Below are 18,196 nucleotides of genomic sequence, written 5' to 3' on the forward strand. Positions count from 1 at the left end.
CTTTAAAGACCTATATTTAACAGCATACCCAGTCATCCAAAATATTTCATGTATGGAGGGGGATGGCTTATAGTTGCTGTGGGGAACATACATTTATATTTCTTGACTTTTCTGCACAAAAATCTAGCCATAAGGTTGCACTCATCATACACTTGTATTAAACAGGAACATTCAGTTGTGTGTACCATAATTTAGAAATCACTGCAACCCTCAGCAGGTAATAATGGAATCTCTCTGCCACAAACCAAACCATGTACCACTGTCCAGCATCTTCTTATGGCTTGGTTAGTACAACAGCTGCCCTTTCAATGATGGCTGAACAGCACTGTTAGACTTCCCCCAGGGAGGGGGCCATGAATGGAGCTGAGAGTTTTTCAAACCAGGCAGAATCTTCAGATTTAGAAAGTGAGGAGAAGGGGGAGAAATGAAGGGAGGATGGAAGTGGTCTGATAAATCCTACCGTGAAGCTGTTGTTGATATTCTTAGTGCTAGATTCTGCCACACTGGCATCTGTCAGATCAACCTCATCAAAAATTATCGACTGAGGAAAAAACAAAACAAAAAACAGAACAGTGAATCAGGTGTGTAAAAAACATCCCCAATGGGGTTCCTATATTAATGTCAGCCACATACTCTCCAGTAGGGATCTGTGTTGAAAGGGACTGGGACTGACAGTAGGAAATAGGACTCACAAGAACAGTTCCATGAAGGCACCAGTGCCCACATTTGCCCCAGCCTCCCTTCTCAGTAAACGCTCAGGGATCACTTTCATGGCATAGTTACATTTTGTTGTTGTTGCTGTAAATGTAGTACTTATGAAAGGAGTAAAATTAACAGCTCTAAAGAATAGACATGGTCAGTCAAGATACTGACAAGGTGAGTGAGGTAATATCTTTTATTGGACCAACTTCTGTTGCAGAGAGAGAGAGACAAGCTTTCGAGCTTACACAGAGCTCTAAGTCGCTGATATGGCAAATTCTAGGTTTCCCAGGTCTTCCCTTCATCCACATTTTCTCCCTCCTACTTCAGTTCCTATTGGGTTTGAGCTCAGTCCCAACTATAGAGGATAGAGAGGTAGGTCTGACACACAGCATCATTGCTGGATTCCCATACATTCATTGTGTTTTAAACACAAAGGAGCATGGTATTTCAAGCTGTGCAGCTGAGTAAATGAAGGCTTCTGTTGTGATAAAGCCTACGGACAGACATCTCAAGGGTCGCTGCTCTCTCCTGGATCGAGATCTCACTGCTCACATACACCCATACACCTCCATCCTCCCAGCCGCCCTTTCCTTTGGCTCAGATGCACACTCAGCAGCTCACCTTTGCAGTTTTTGCATAGTAGAGTGTTCGTCCTCGCAGTTTGAAATATCGCCTCTTCCAGCGCTGGAATGAGCTGGTCTGTTTCATCAGCATCCCCTCTTTTATGACAGTCTAGAAGCCAAGAAAATATAGCGTGAAATTTTATTTACATACAACCCTCTCCAATACACACCACAAGAGGACTACTCAGATTTATATCAATATTCTTAGCACCCTCTGCTGGAAACACTTCACAAATTCATTCAACTGAGCAGGTGATTTTATCAATGTTTTGGACTGTAACAGAAAATATAGCACATCCTGGGGTGGCATTCAAGCCCTGACACTATGATATTATGATTTCACAGGGGCACAGATCCTAGATCTGTTCAGGTGATCTTCTCCAGATGTAACTGTGATGCAGAATGTATAACAGTCATACTCACTGGGGTCACACTCCAGCCATGCCCAATCAGAACCCTGTGATCTTAGAGTGACTATGAACACACACACCTGGTTACACCAGGCCTGTCTATTCCTGCCATGTGAGGCCATCAGCATTTAACAGCACAGGATGTAATCTGCAGGCATACAGGGGTGAAGAGAGAAGCAACAGCAAGGCAGGAAAAGTCTACAGCTTCAGCATTTGGCATTTTTCAGATATTCTTGGCATTGCCTCAGTGCTCTCTGGCTGGCTGCCATTTCCCAGGGCTGAAGTGCCAAAACTCTCTACGCACACTGCTGTGGGTTTTTTTCATTGCTCCATAGCTAGAATGACACACGAGTATAGACACACCCCATACACTCATTCACATACTATGCATATGAAGGCTACACAGATATATTTAGTCCACATTCATTTCATCTTACATCAACAAATACATCTGTTACTCCAGCAAAGGGAAGATGCTGGATACCAAGAGCTACATTAAAATAATCTCCAGTTTCTATCTTTAAAATAGAAAAAAGCAAAAAATTTAGCGCAAAGATTTCAACATTATCTTACTGGCTATGCATATATGCTGTCAGTGCTTCAGAACAGCAACAGCTATAGTGTGGGGTGTCAATGCTCCAGGACACTTTCCTCTCCTCCAAGGGAAACATAGCCCCCAGTAACCCAAATCTGTCAGCGACAGTCCCATCGCATAACACCCAATTAAGAGACAAAGAACAAATGCTTTGGTAACCCTGTTTGACAGGTTATTCTCTAACTGCAGGCTAGGAAAATGACACACATTTAACATACTAGGGATCTCAACGAAACACAGGCTCTAAGAGAGTCAGGTCAACTGATGAGTATCAATTAAGACACAAACCTTACCCTCACTGCATAGTTGCTGACAAGCTACTACACGGATGTGAAATCCATCGGAGAGCTGGTGGGAAAATACTCTTGAATTGTTCCAAGGATTTAATGCTTTTTTACAAATCCTTACAAGGGCACTAAACTTGCTTTTTAACGTGCTTAATCTGCTGTGTAAAGCTGTAACGTGGGGCCTTGTTTTCTTAAACAAATGCAGATTTTAATACTTTCTGCAAACTGGCCTTTGCCAAACTCAAAGCCAAAGTTTCTCAAAAAGCCCTTGGAAAGAGAGTACTGAGTACAAGAAACATTAGTATGACTCAGTACATGCCTCCATAGCACTGGGTCAAGCTAACCTCAAACAAGACAGTGATAATGGGGTGGGTGGCAGCACACTGCTCTTAATACTCTCAATGAAAACCCTGTGGGACAAGAGTGGGCTCCTCCATACGTCCGGCCCAGACACTGTGCTCCTCAATAGTGCCCTTCTGACACCGGAAGGAGAGGAGAAGAGTGGTTTCTTGCCAACGAGCTCATCAATACCTACCCATCATCTCTATTTGAGGTTGAAGAGGTGTGTCTACCGCTAAGACCATCTAAATCCCCACCCCAGCCTGTACCGCTGAAGCACTTCCATGTGGCAAGCACAACTGCGCTCTGCCACAGGCCCATACTCCACTATCTACAAACCAGGAGAACCGGGAGCTCCGCCCAAGTACATCCGCAAGGCTGAGGCCTGGCCACTAGTGCTCTTTCCCCTCAACAGCCCCACTCTCACAGACTCAGCTATTGGTTGAGATACTAACTGTGCCTAACCTCATTCCAGCCAGCAAGACCAGAACCTATGTTTTCTTGAGCACTAAAAGTAATCAAAAATTGTAGAACTAAAGACAAAGTCCTAACTGATGATAAAGGGCTTCCTCTTCCCTCTCAGCTTCACGCTCCCTAAAAAAGGAGTGCCGAAAGGCATTCTGGAAATCCATTTTCCACATGTCACAATGGCGATATATGCCAGAGGAATACACAATATTAGAAAGATCAGGACTATTCAAAATCTCATGGCAGTCTGAATGCTGCTGCTCATCAGCTCAGTACACTGCGGAGAAGCTCAGAAACAAGACCAGAGGGCTGGCCTAGAGGTGGTGCTATGCAGCGCTGTGCAGGAAATCTGTGTTCAGTTAGTGACCCTAGTCTGACCCCCCCATTGCAAGAGGGACTGGACATTCCTGGGAGAGGGAGTAGCTAGACGCACTCCCATCCTTAGATGCTTAGGAGGAAGGGTGGTGTTAGCCTGGGACTTTTGAGACCTGGATTTAATCCCCTGCCCCACCACAGCTCCCTGTGTGACCTTGGGCAAGTAACTTAGTCTCGCTGTTCTCAACCTGTAAAAAGAGGATAATAGCATTGCCCTGCCTCACAGGGTTGTTGTGAGGATAAATACATTAAATATGGGAAGATGCTCAGATATTGGGGGCCATATAAATACTTAAGATGGACAGATAAGGGGGCAGCATCTGACAGACTTTGCCAAAAGTCCTCTGCAGTCCTTCTTGGTCAGAAGTATGGGGGGTGGGGGTGGGGGCGCATAAGGTGTTGATAGGGTGATGCAAGTGTGGACAGATGGTGGGAGGGAGAGATTCTTGGGATTCTGACAGAAACAAGGAATAATCTTTTCCATTCATTGGGGGTAAGGGGGAAGAAAAACTGATACCAAACAATGCCAGTCTCTGGGTTTGGTATCCGGGAGAGAATGAGACAAATCATCTAAAGGATCCCTGGAAGCATATCCCACAGATTCCAGTGTCAGCACTCAAGCAGGAGGTCTGCTTAAAGGATGCCAATAGATACCAGAACACATCAAGCGGGTTATTTCAAGGTCTATTTCCAGTGCTCCTTGTTCCAAGACACACTTGCTTTGGGAGCAGCCAGAATCTGACCCTTCCAGGCTCAGCCCACAGCTTCCTGGCTGGCTTGAACTCTTCCCCAGCCCGCAGTCAAAGTACATGTTAGTTTGTAACAGAACGGCATCTCTGCTTTTTCTCACAATCCCCACTTTGTTCCACTCACTCCTTCTACCTTCTGTACTGCTCACATCCCGCTCCCAATCTGATGAGGATGCTCCCTCACCTCCACAGGCGTCACTCACCTCTGCAAGAGACATGCACTCCTCCATCTCTTCCTTTAAATCAAGCTCTTTTAAAAAAAAGAAAAAATACCCTACAGAGTGGTCACCTCGCCCCTCCCTTAAGAAGCAGTTTATGTCACTCTCTAGTCTATAACTACAGAAAACCTCAGCGCTACATAACTCAGACATGAAAGGCCAGTGAGAACCCCACACGGTTCTTGCTCTTTCTCACACACACGGCTCGGGAGAGAATGAGCCTCTGGTTTAGCGCTGCCCATCTCTGCATGAGAGCTGCTGTTCTATTTATAGGCAAACAGACAGCTCAGTAAAAAGTTTGGTGGGTTTGGGCGGAAAGGGCTGGTGATAAGATCAAGATGACTGTATAAAACTTTTCAGACTGCTGCTTTTTTTGTACTGCTTTCGTTTTACAGTCCCTCTCCACTGACAGTGGAATGCCAGTGAGTAAAGTTTGCTGGAGAGAAGGCCACACCCTGTAAGCAAGATGACATTTAATGAAGATAAACTAACACCTGGTCTACGCTACAGAGTTAGGTCGATGTAAGGCAGCTTAGGTTGACCTAACTGAGAGTGTCCACACTACAGCCTTGCTTCCACCAACCTAAATGCCCTGCTACACAGAGAGGCGTAGGGTTTATGTCAGTGTAGTTAGGGCAACACAGTGTCCGTGCAAACGCTGCGTTACATACCGGTACATTGGCTGTTCACTCTCATTCTTGTCAATTTAATAACTCAGTGCTGGAGCTATGAAACTGACAAGAAAGGCTGGTAAACTCTCTGTTGTGAACCCCGCATCCCCCTCACAGCTCAGGCTGTTACCCCAGGACTGCTGGGGAGCTCCATCTAGAGCCCGGCTTCCCCCAACCTCCCCACTGGGCTCCCGCTTCTGATCCAGGCTCCCGGCTCCAAGCCTGTCACCCAGGCTCCCGGCGGGGAGCGGGGAGCCAGCTGTGCTCCTGCTATGGAGCTCCGTGTGGAGCTGAGAGCCCAGCAGCAGCACCCAGGCTCCCAGCAGGAGTGGAGCTGAGAGCCTGGTCTGGGCTCCCAGTGAGGAGCTCCAAGAGGAGCGGAGAGTCCAGGATCTCAGCCCCTCCCACTGCTCCTCTGAAGTCAGTGGAAGCACTCCTGGTGAGGATATGCACCACCAACAGGAGGGTAGTGTGGACATGGAAAACCACGGTAATTACTGCAGTGGCTGTCAGCTGACCTACTATAGATTGACTTAAGCTTGTAGTGTAGACATGCCCTAAGAAATTGGGGCAATTATTTCTTTCCCCCACCACAAACACACCAGAACCTATAAAAAAGCTTAACTAAGGATCTACAACAGTGGTTCCCAACCTGTGGCCCTTGGGCCACTTGCAGCCCAGCCAGCACAGAGCTGCGGTCTATGTGACATCCTCCGGGCCAGAGAGGTAGTATTGGATGCGGCCACATATGCGGCCCACAATAGTAAATAGGTTGAGAACCACTGAATTAGGCAAGTATCTAGATGAGTTGATGTACCCCCTGGAAGACCTCTGCGTACACATACCCCTGATTGAGAACTACTGATCTACACTGACCAGACAACTGGCTATGTAGTTAGTAACCAACTGTTGCTTCCGAGTAAGGTGGGGGAGGGGGAGAAAAAAGAATGTAGCTATTGTTCAGTGCTGTACATTGTGGGGAATCCTTCTAGGCCACTGTGGTGATCAGCTGATGCTCTGAAGCAAAATGCAATTTTATTACTTGTATCCTCTGAGTAATAACTACATTGGTCATAAGATTATTTGGGTTCTATTTTCAGTCCAGCTACAATATCTGGCTCTCTGACATCTTATTGGAGGATTCCACAGGCTACCTATAAAGTGTGAAAGGCAGAGTATTATTCCCTCATATTTAATTTACACTGATTTGCTGTTAGTTTTATCAAGTAAGCCCTGGTTATTTAGTTAGGGGCAATGTAAGAATGTTCCTGCAACAGACTCAAAGTTTTATATAATGACATGCAAAGCAGATATCCTCACATACAATGTTGAAGGATGTGATTAGACAGCTAGAAGACCCCACAACCCAAATAATTATTCCCAACACCTGGACTTTTCTGCATATTCCATGTGTCTGTCTTTAGAATGAAAGAGCTTTAGGGCATGGACTGCCTTTATTTTTATGTATTGTACAACTTTAACCATGGTGCTGGTGCTAAACAAGTAAATAAATAAAAATAATAATAATTAAAAGATGAGTGAGAACTGAAATCCCTTGAGCAAGAGTTGTTTGATCTCCTGGCAACCTTGGCAACACTAGGGAATTTCACTAAAAAGTTCCCACCAGTTCAGCTGTACCAATAGGGATGGTATTTTTTCATAAAATTCCTAGTGTAGACATGGTCTATAAAGGTGCGACTTCACTTGCTTTAATTGAGTTTTTAGGAAGCTTGACACCTTTACAGCTGAAAACAACAGTCATGGTTCAGCCAATCATTAAGATAATGAATATGTACTGCATGAGTCAAATATTTTGTCAAGAAAAATGTTGTCAGATTACTAGCAATCTGACTACCTCTGCCAGCTCCCCTCTCCAATGGTCTCATTGTTGTTGCCACTAGGACTGGATTGTATCCAGCCAAGAGTTTTCAAGAAACTAACATAAGATGTCTGAGCTGCTAACCAAAATATGTAATCTATTAATAAAATCAGATATTATACCGCAGAACTAGAAGCTAGCCTTTGTTGTACCTGTCTTTAAGAAGGTCCTATGCATGATCTTAGCAATCACAGACAAGTGAGCCTTACTTACCTGGTAAATGAAAAAATGATCAAAGATACTGCTTTGGGCACTTAAACACACATACGGAAAATTAGTAAAGTCGAAAGAAATGTGATCTAATGGTTAAAGCAAGGACAATGAGCCCTGGTCTACACCTAAGTTCCCTCTGAGCTGCGTGGCCGCATGGCAGGCTATCAAGGGCCACGCAAGCGGGAAGAGCACCCCTCCCCCAGCCCTGCCCAGCCCCTCTGGAGCTAACGCGGCCAGGGAGAGGCGCTATTCCCCTGACCTGGCTCAGCCGGAGCTGCCGCAGCTGGGGAGAGGCACCTCTCACCCGGCCCTGAGCTGCTGCGGCAAGAGAGAGCTGGGGGAGTTCTCTCTCGCCGCTGCAGCTCCAGGGCAGCCTGCATCCCAAACCCCTCATCCCCAGCCCCACCCCAGAGCCCGCACCCCCTGCCCTCACCCCAACCCTCTGCCCCAGCCCTAAGCCCCCTCCCTCACCCTGAACCCCTCATCCCTGGCCCAACCCCAGAGCCTGTACCCCCAGCCGGAGCCCACACCCCTCTACACCTCAACCCTCTGCCCTAGCCCTGAGCTCCCTCCTACACTCCAATCGCCTCATCCCTGGCCCCACCCCAGAGGCCTCACCCCACACCCCCACCCTCTGCCCCAGCCCTGAGCCCTCTCCCACACTCCAAACCCCTTGGCCCTACCCCCACCACACATCACCTCCATATTGGTGCACATAACAAAATTCATTCCACACATGGACATAAAAAATTAGAGGGAACACTGATCTATACTACAGAGTTAGGTAGACATAAGGCAGCTTACATTGACCTAACTCTGTCTATACTAAAATGCAGCTCCTACCGATGTAGCTCGCCCACTACACTGAATTAATAACTCCACTTCTGCAAGCAGTGAGTGCTTCAGTTGATGTAGTTAGATCAACTCAGGGCTTGTCTACACTACCGCGTGGGTTGATCTAAGATATGCAACTTCAGCTACATGAATAGTGTAGCTGAAGTCGACGTACTTAGATCTACTGTCTTCACTGCGGAAAGTCGACAGCTGACGCTCTCCCGTCGACTCCGCTTGCACTCCTCATTCTGGTGGAGTACCGGAGTTGATGGGAGAGCGCTCAGCAGTCGAACTAGACGCGATAAATCGACCCCCACTGGATCGATTACTGCCAGCCAATCTGGCGGGTAGTGTTGACAAGCCCTCAGTCTCAGTGTAGACTCTATGTTGCTTACATCGACTGTTGCTGCCTTTCAGACGCCATCTCACAATGCCCCACACTGATAGTTAATTCGGTGCAAACGCTCCTGGTGAGCTTGCGAACCACCGACACCTTGGACTCCCTGGACTCCAGAGAGATTACTGATAAACCCAGGAAACTGAGTAGCAGATACTGCCTCCTCAGCCACCCCGGAACCTGCATGGCGCATATAAAAAGCTCAGTGTTCTTCCATTGGGTGCCTGGGGGAGGCATGCCATCTTTCCCATTCTCCGGTCGGCATGTCTTGGGCTGGCCCAGCGCTGCTCGGGCTGGCCTGGGGGTTGGGGCTGCTGGGGCCGGGCCGGGATTGGGTTGGTCCTGGGGCCGGTTTTGTTCAACATCTTTATTAATGATCTGGATGATGGGATGAATTGCATCCTCAGCAAGTTCGCAGATGACACTAAGCTGGGGGGAGAGATAGATACCCTGGAGGGTAGGGATAGGGTCCAGAGTGACCTAGACAAATTGGAGGATTGGGCCAAAAGAAATCTGATGAGGTTCAACAAGGGCAAGTGTGGAGTCCTGCACTTAAGAAGGAAGAATCCCATGCATCGCTACAGGCTGGGGACTGACTGGCTAAGCAGCAGTTCTGCAGAAAAGGACTGGGGATTAGTGGACGAGAAGCTGGACATGTGTCACCAGTTTGCCCTTGTTGCCAAGAAGGCCAATGGCATATTGGGCTATATTAGTAGGAGCATTGCCAGCAGATCGAGGGAAGTGATTATTCCCCTCTGTTTGGCACTGGTGAGGCCACACCGGGAGTATTACATCCAGTTTTGGTCCCCCCACTACAGAAGGGATGTGGACAAATTGGAGAGTCCGGCGGAGGGCAACTAAAATGATTAGGGGGCTGGAGCACATGACTTATGAGGAGAGGCTGAGGGAACTGGGGTTATTTAGTCTGCAGAAGAGAAGAGTGAGGGGGGATTTGATAGCAGCCTTCAACTACCTGAAGGGGGGTTCCAAAGAGGATGGTGCTTGGCTGTTTTCAGTGGTGGCAGATGACAGAACAAGGAGCAATGGTCTCAAGTTGCAGTGGGGGAGGTCTAGGTTGGATATTAGGAAACACTATTTCACTAGGAGGGTGGTGAAGCACTGGAATGGGTTACCTAGGGAGGTGGTGGAATCTCCATCCTTAGAGGTTTTTAAGGCCCAGCTTGACAAAGCCCTGGCTGGGATGATTTAATTGGTGTTGGTCCTGCTTTGAGCAGGGGATTGGACTAGATGACCTCCTGAGGTCTCTTCCAACTCTAATCTTCTATGATTCTATGACTTGGGTAGCTTGGGTGGCTCAGGCCAGTCTGGGGCTGCTCGAGCTGGCACAGTTGGGGCCAGCGTGGGACTCATCCAGCAGCATGAGGGGGAAGGGGGCCTTGAATTTCCGGTGGACCCGGGGCTTCTCCAGTCATTGGAGGTGGGGGGCTATGGGGCGAGGCCAAGTGGCTGGCCTCCCTGAAGGAGGTGTCCACTCACCGCACATGCTTATTAAAACAATCTGTAACCCAGTAACCCATCTTCTTGTTTTGTTTTGTCCTATGAATGCACAGGTGTTAACTCTACCTTGAATGGTCCCTTACAATATGTGCTAACTACTTATGCTAAACAATCTGTTCCACTTTGCATTTAGCTTTGACATTCGGAGTGCCATTCCCAGACCTGAAAAGAGCTCTATGTAGCTCGAAAGCTTGTCTCTCTCACCAACACAAGTTGGTCCAATAAAAGCTATTATCTCACCCATCTTGTACCTCTTGAACAAGTCATTTAGGCTTTGTGTACAGTAACACTTTTGTCGGTAAAACTTTTGTCGGTCAGAGGTGTGAAAAAAACCAACATCCCCCCGACTGACGAAAGTTTTATCGACAAAAGCGCTGGTGTGGATAGCGCTATGTTGGCAGAAGACACTCTCCCACTGACACAGATACCACCACTCATTAGGGGACGCTTAATTATGCTGGCAGGAGCTCTTCTGCCAGCATAGAGAGGTTACATGGGAGACCTTATAGTGGTGCAGTTGTAGAGGTACAGCTGTGCTGCTGTACGGTCTGTAGTGTAGACAAAGCCTTAACAACTCTGTGCTTAGATGAAGCCATATGCAAAAAGAGGGATAATACTTCACAACACCCCTGTAATGTAAATTTTGTAGTTAACGTCTAAAGGGTTTTGATGTTCTTGGATGAAAGATGCTTGATCAGTATTTATTATTATTTAGTATAAATCTGACTTAAGACATCAAAGGAAAGACTTAAGCAGGTTTGCAGTCATGCTAGATTTGGTGAGATGTAACATTCCTTGCTTGAGCAGTGTCTTCCAAGTTAGGACAGAGGTGCTTTCGCAGAGCTGTATGTACAAAGGTTTAGATAGCCTGTGGCTGGTGTTATTAGTGCTCCCTGGTCATAAACATGGAACTAACAATATTTAGAAATAAAATGAAACACTGTAAAGCAGCAAAAGCAGCAAAGAGAACAGATTGAGGGCATGTCTACACTAAAAAATTAAGTTACGTCGCCATACAGGCACCGCAGTGATTAAATTGCTTTTGCACATCCACACTATGCTCCTTGTGTAGGCGGTGCACGTCCTCAGTAGCAGCGCTTGATTCGATGCAGACAGCAGTGCACTGTGGATAGCTATCCTACTGTGCAACTCACCACCATCTAACACAGGGTGTTTTGGGGCAGATTTGCAATGCCTCATGGGGATAAACGAGTGGCGCAGGGGTGACTGGGAACATGGTTTCAATGTCCCATGATGCAGTTATAATAATAAATAATAAATTAAATAATAATAATAATAATAATGTCCATGCCATAACTTCATTGGCATTCCATAATGTTTCACACCTCTTTTCAAAAGCCCAGAAAACCTGCGCATCTGCCATCTGTTTAAGCATGGATACTGCACAACCCTGCACTAGTGCAACGAGTGTTGCGAGCACAGGGTGCCTGATCCTGCAGGATTTGCAGAACCACCACAGGAGCCACAGGGAACATGATAAAAGCAACAAAGAGTCCTGTGGCACCTTATAGACTAACAGACGTATTGGAGCATAAGCTTTCGTGGGTGAATACTCACTTCGTCAGACGCATGTGGTGGAAATTTCCAGAGGCAGGTATAAATATGCAGGCCAGAATCAGTCTGGAGATAACAAGATCAGTTCAATCAGGGAGGATGAGGCCCTCTTCTAGCAATTGAGGTGTGAAAACCAAGGGAAGAGAAACTGCTTTTGTAGTTGGCTAGCCTTCACAGTCTTTGTTTAATCCTGAGCTGATGGTTGTCATCATGAACAGGTCTGACTACCAAAAGGAGGCTGCCAGACAACTCTCCAATACCAAATTCTACAGGCCACTTTCCTCAGATCCCACTGAGGAATATACTAAGAAACTGCACCATATACTCAGGACACTCCCTACACTAACACAGGAACAAATCAACATACCCTTAGAGCCCTGACCATGGTTATTCTATCTACTACCCAAGATCCAAAAGCCTGAAAACCCTGGCTGCCCCATCATCTCTGGAATTGGCACTCTCACTGAAGGACTGTCCGGATATGTGGACTCTCTACTCAGACCCTACGCCACCAACACTCCCAGCTATCTCCGTGACACCACTGATTTCCTGAGAAAACTACAATGCATTGGTGATCTTCCAGAAAACACCATCCTAGCCACCATGGATGTAGAGGCTCTCTACACAAACATCCCACACACAGATGGAATACAAGCTATCAGGAACAGTATCCCTGATGATGCCACAGCACAACAGGTTGCTGAGCTCTGTAACTTTATCCTCACGCACAATTATTTCAAATTTGGTGACAATATATACCTCCAGACCAGTGGCACCGCTATGGGCACCCACATGGCCCCACACTATGCCAACATTTTTATGGCTGACCTGGAACAACGCTTCCTCAGCTCTCGTCCACTCACGCCCCTTCTCTACCTACGCTACATTGATGACATCTTCATCATCTGAACTCATGGGAAAGAGACTTTGGAAGAATTCCACCACGATTTCAACAGCTTCCACCCCACCATCAACCTCAGCCTGGACCAATCTACACGGGAGGTCCACTTCCTAGACACCATGGTACGAATAAGTGACGGTCACGTTAACACCACCCTATACCGAAAACCCACCAACCGCTATGCCTACCTTCATGCCTCCAGCTTCCATCCCGGACACACTACACGATCCATCGTCTATAGCCAAGCGCTGAGGTATAACCGCATTTGCTCCAACCCCTCAGACAGAGACCAACACCTACAAGATCTTCACCAAGTATTCTCAAAACTACAATACCCGCACGAGGAAATAAAGAAACAAATCAACAGAGCCAGACGTGTACCCAGAAGCCTCCTGCTGCAAGACAAGCCCAAGAAAGAAACCAACAGAACCCCACTGGCCATCAGCTACAGTCCTCAGCTGAAATCTCTCCAACGCATCATCAGTGATCTACAACCCATCCTGGACAACGACCCCTCGCTTTCACAGGCCTTGGGAGGCAGGCCAGTCCTCGCCCACAGACAACCCGCCAACGTTAAGGATAGTCTCACCAACAACCACACACCGCACCATAGTAACTCTAACTCAGGAACCAATCCATGCAACAAACCTCGATGCCAACTCTGCCCATATATTTACACCAGCAACACCATCACAGGACCTAACCAGATCAGCCACAACATCACCGGTTCATTCACCTGCACGTCCACCAATGCAATATACGCCATCATGTGCCAGCAATGCCTCTCGGCTATGTACATTGGCCAAACTGGACAATCCCTACGTAAAAGGATTAATGGACACAAGTCAGATATTAGGAATGGCAATATACAAAAACCTGTAGGAGAACACTTCAACCTCCCTGGACACACAATAGCAGATTTAAAGGTAGCCATCCTGCAGCAAAAAAACTTCAGGACCAGACTCCAAAGAGAAACTGCTGAACTTCAGTTCATTTGCAAATGTGACGCTATCAGCTCAGGATTAAACAAAGACTGTGAATGGCTAGCCAACTACAAAAGCAGTTTCTCCTCCCTTGGTTTTCACACCTCAATTGCTAGAAGAGGGCCTCATCCTCCCTGATTGAACTGACCTTGTTATCTCCAGACTGATTCTGGCCTGCATATTTATACCTGCCTCTGGAAATTTCCACCACATGCGTCTGACGAAGTGGATATTCACCCACGAAAGCTTATGCTCCAATACGTCTGTTAGTCTATAAGGCCTGATCTACACTATGACTTTAATTCGGATTTAGCAGCGTTAAATCGAATTAACCCTGCACCCGTCCACACAACGAAGCCATTTATTTCGAAATAAAGGGCTCTTAAAATCGATTTCTGTACTCCACCCCGACGAGCGGAGTAGTGCCAAAATCGATATTGTCATTTCGAATTAGGGTTAGTGTGGCCGCAATTCAATGGTATTGGCCTCCGGGAGCTATCCCACAGTGCACCATTGTGACCGCTCTGGACAGCAATCTGAACTCGGATGCACTGGCCAGGTAGACAGGAAAAGCCAGGCGAACATTTGAATTTTATTTCCTGTTTGCCCAGCGTGGAGAGCACAGATGACCACAGATAGCTCATCAGCACAGGTAACCATGCAGGCCGATAATCGAAAAAGAGCACCAGCATGGACTGTACGGGAGGTACTGGATCTGATCGCTATATGGGGAGAGGATTCAGTGCTAGCAGAACTTCGTTCGAAAAGACGAAATGCCAAAACTTTTGAAAAAATCTCCAAGGGCATGATGGAGAGAGGCCACAACAGGGACTCAGATCAATGCCACGTGAAAGTCAAGGAGCTCAGACAAGCCTATCAAAAAACAAAGGAGGCAAACGGTCGCTCCAGGTCAGAGCCGCGGACATGCCACTTCTACGACAAGCTGCATGCAGTTCTAGGGGGGGCCGCCACCACTACCCCCCCTCTGACCGAGGATTCCGAGGCGGGGGTAACCTCATCAGCTACACCTGAGGATTCTGCGGACAGGGAAGAGGAGGAGGACGAGCTTGTGGAGAGCACACAGCACTCCGTTCTCCCCAACAGCCAGGATCTTTTTCTCAGCCTGACTGAAGTACCCTCCCAACCCAATATCCAATATAAATAAAACTTGTTTTAAAAGCAAGCATTTTTTAATGATTACTTTGCCCTGAGGACTTGGGATGCATTCGCGGCCCTGTGCAGCTACTGGAAAAGTCTGTTAACGTGTCTGGGGATGGAGCGGAAATCCTCCAGGGACATCTCCATGAAGCTCTCCTGGAGGTACTCCAAAAGCCTTGCCACAAGGTTTCTGGGCAGTGCAGCCTTATTCCGTCCTCCATGGTAGGACACTTGACCACGCCATGCTTGCAGCGAGTAATCTGGTATCATTGCATGACAAAGCCTGGCCGCTTATGGTCCCGGTGTTTGCTGGCATTCAAGCAACATCCGTTCTTTATCTCGCTGTGTAATCCTCAGGAGAGTGATATCTCTCATGGGAACCTGGTTGAAATATGGGAATTTAATTAAGGGGACAGAGGTCGCCGTTCCTATTGGGCTGTTTGCCTGTGGCTGAAAAGAAATCCTTCCCTGCAGTTAGCCAAGCGTGGGGGGGGGGCAGAATTGGCCCTGAGCTTTTCGCGTTTGGCTAGCAGGGATCTTCCCTGATGCCAGCCACGCGGTGGGGGGAGGGGTAAAGCGATCATCCCAGAGAATTCATGGCGGGGTGGGGGGTGTTAGTTTGGTTCCTGCAGTGATCTTCCCTGATACCAGCCATGCGGTGGGGGGAGGGATAAAGCGATCATCCGGAGAATTGGATGGGGGGGGGGGTAGTTTGTTTTCTGCTGCTGAAGGTTAATAGGAAAACCGCAGCACTCTACGGGCTTTGCTTGGTATGTGAGAAAGGAGGGCGCAGAAGCCGAAAGACAATGGCTTACCATGGCCGCATGCAAGCCGAATTCTGTTGCCTGGACCTGCGTCTATGATCTCTGGCAGCAAAGCCACAGGCACTCAATATTAAGAGGCAAAATGCGACCTTGCACAGAAATCACATGTGCTATGTAATGTGAATAGTGTTGGTCACTGTGAAAGAATATAAGCATTGTTCTGCAAAATGTATCTTTTTAAAAAATTCTCTCCTTTTTTCCCTCCCTCAGGCAGCTGCAAATTTTTCAAGCCTCCCTCCTCCGTCCCGAAGGCTATCTCAGATAAGGCGTCGGAAAAAGAAGACGCGAGACGAGATGTTCGCGGAAATCATGGAATCCACCCGCAGTGAAAGAGCTCATCTGAATGAGTGGAAGGGCACGGTTTCAAAGTATAGGAAAGATGCCAGTGAACGTGAGGACAGGAGGGACCAACGTGAGGACATGAGGGACCAACGTGAGGACAGGAGGGACCGTGAGGACAGGAGAGATGCTTGAGATGAGAGGTGGCGACAGGAAGATCAGAAGGAGGCAGGATGCAACGCTGGGGCTGCTGCATGAGCAAACAGACATGCTCCAGCGTCTGGTGGAGCTTCAGGAATGGCAGCAGGATAACAGAGTGCCGCTACATCCCCTGTATAACCCGCCTCCCCCCTCACCATGTTCCATAGCCTCCTCACCCAGACGTGTAAGAACGCCGGGGGGGGGGGGGGGAGAGGCTCCGTACACCCTCCCATTCCACCCCAGTGGACAGCCCAAGCAAAAGGCTGTCACTTTTTTTAACCTTTTTTTAGTGGCCTTTTCCTTCCCGCCGATCCTCCTCCCAAACCCCACCCGGGTTCTCTCCCTCTTTTTATAATCAATTAATAAAGAATAAATGATTTTTAAACGATAGTGAGTTTATTTCCTTTGAAAGCAAGCTGGGGGAAGGGGGAGGGTGGGTTCCTTACAGAGAATGAGTCAATAAAGGGGACGGGTTTTCATGAAGGAGAAACAAACAGAAATTTCACACTGTAGCCTGGCCAGTCATGAAACTGGTTTTCAAAGCTTCTCTGATGTGCAGCACTTCCTGGTGTGCTCTTCTAATCGCCCTGGTGTCTGGCTGCGCATAATCAGCAGCCAGGCGATTTGCCTCAGCCTCCCACTCCGCCATAAAGGTCTCCCCCTTACTTTCACAGAGATTGTGGAGCACACAGCAAGCAGCAATAACAATGGGGATATTGGTTTGGCTGAGGTCTGAGTGAGTCAGTAACGATCGCCAGTGACCTTTTAAATGGCCAAATGCACATTCTACCACCATTCTGCACTTGCTCAGCCTGTAGTTGAACAGCTCCTGACTCCTGTCCAGGCTGCCTGTGTATGGCTTCATGAGCCATGGCATTAAGGGGTAGGCTGGGTCCCCAAGAATAACTATTGGCATTTCAACATCCCCAATGGTTATTTTCTGGTCCGGGAAGTAAGTCCCTTGCTGCAGCCGTTTAAACAGATTAGTGTTCCTGAAGACGCAAGCGTCATGAACCCTTCCTGGCCAGCCCACGTTGATGTTGGTGAAACGTCCCTTGTGATCCACAAGTGCTTGCAGCACCATTGAAAAGTACCCCTTGCGGTTTATGTACTGGGTACCCTGGTGCTCCAGGCTCAAGATAGGGATATGGGTTCCGTCTATCGCCCCACCACAGTTAGGGAATCCCATTGCAGCAAAGCCATCCACTATGACCTGCACATTTCCCAGAGTCACTACCTTTCATAGCAGCAGCTCAGTGATTGCTTTGGCTAGTTGCATCACAGCAGCCCCCACAGTAGATTTGCCCACTCCAAATTGATTCCCGACTGACCGGTAGCTGTCTGGCGTTGCAAGCTTCCACAGGGCTATCGCCACTCACTTCTCAACTGTGAGGGCTGCTCTCATCTTGGTATTCTGGCGCTTCAGGGCAGGGGAAAGCAAGTCACAAAGTTCCATGAAAGTGCCCTTAGGCATGCGAAAGTTTCACAGCCACTGGGAATCGTCCCACACCTGCAACACTATGCGGTCCCACCAGTCTGTGCTTGTTTCCCAGGCCCAGAATCGGCGTTCCACGGATAGAACCTGCCCCATTAACAACATGATCTCCAAAGCACCGGGGCCCGCGGTTTGAGAGAATTCTGTGTCCGTGTCCATGTTCTCATCACTCTTGTCACTGCGCTGCCGTCGCTGCCTCCTCCTCTCCTCGTTTTTCTGGTCCTGGTTCAGCATAAACTGCACGAGAACGCGTGAGGTGTTTACAATGTTCATGACTGCTGTCTTGAGCTGAGCGGGCTCCATGCTTGCCGTGGTATGGAGTCTGCAGTGTTCACCCAGGAAAAAAGGCGCGAAATGGTTTTCTGCTGTTGCTTTCATGGCGGGAGGGGTGAGGCTGTACCCAGAACCACCTGCGACAATGTTTTTTGCCCCATCAGGCACTGGGATCTCAACCCAGAATTCCAATGGGCGGGGGAGACTGCGAGAACTATGGGATAGCTAT

The 18,196-nt window shown here is 48.0% G+C and overlaps 1 protein-coding gene across 8 annotated transcripts in view; it reads right to left on the reverse strand.

The window, feature by feature from the left end:
• DGKD (diacylglycerol kinase delta) overlaps positions 1-18,196 on the reverse strand; it is a 98,186-nt gene that overhangs the window by 58,997 nt on the left and 20,993 nt on the right. For 6 of the 8 annotated variants that reach the window (XR_010590139.1, XM_065556113.1, XM_065556118.1 and 3 more), the window contains exons 2-3: positions 1,324-1,434; positions 461-541 (exon numbers count right to left, since the gene is read on the reverse strand). Coding sequence is in view for 7 of the 8 variants with exons in the window: in XM_065556113.1 (XP_065412185.1) it covers positions 461-541; positions 1,324-1,434 (192 nt within the window). In the remaining variant the exon portion in view is untranslated. The remainder of the gene's footprint in view (positions 1-460; positions 542-1,323; positions 1,435-18,196) is intronic. The other 2 variants (XM_065556117.1, XM_065556114.1) reach the window with 1 other exon arrangement.

The sequence above is a fragment of the Chrysemys picta genome, chromosome 9 (genome assembly GCF_011386835.1).
Source record: "Chrysemys picta bellii isolate R12L10 chromosome 9, ASM1138683v2, whole genome shotgun sequence".
Classification (NCBI taxonomy): Eukaryota; Metazoa; Chordata; order Testudines; family Emydidae; genus Chrysemys; species Chrysemys picta.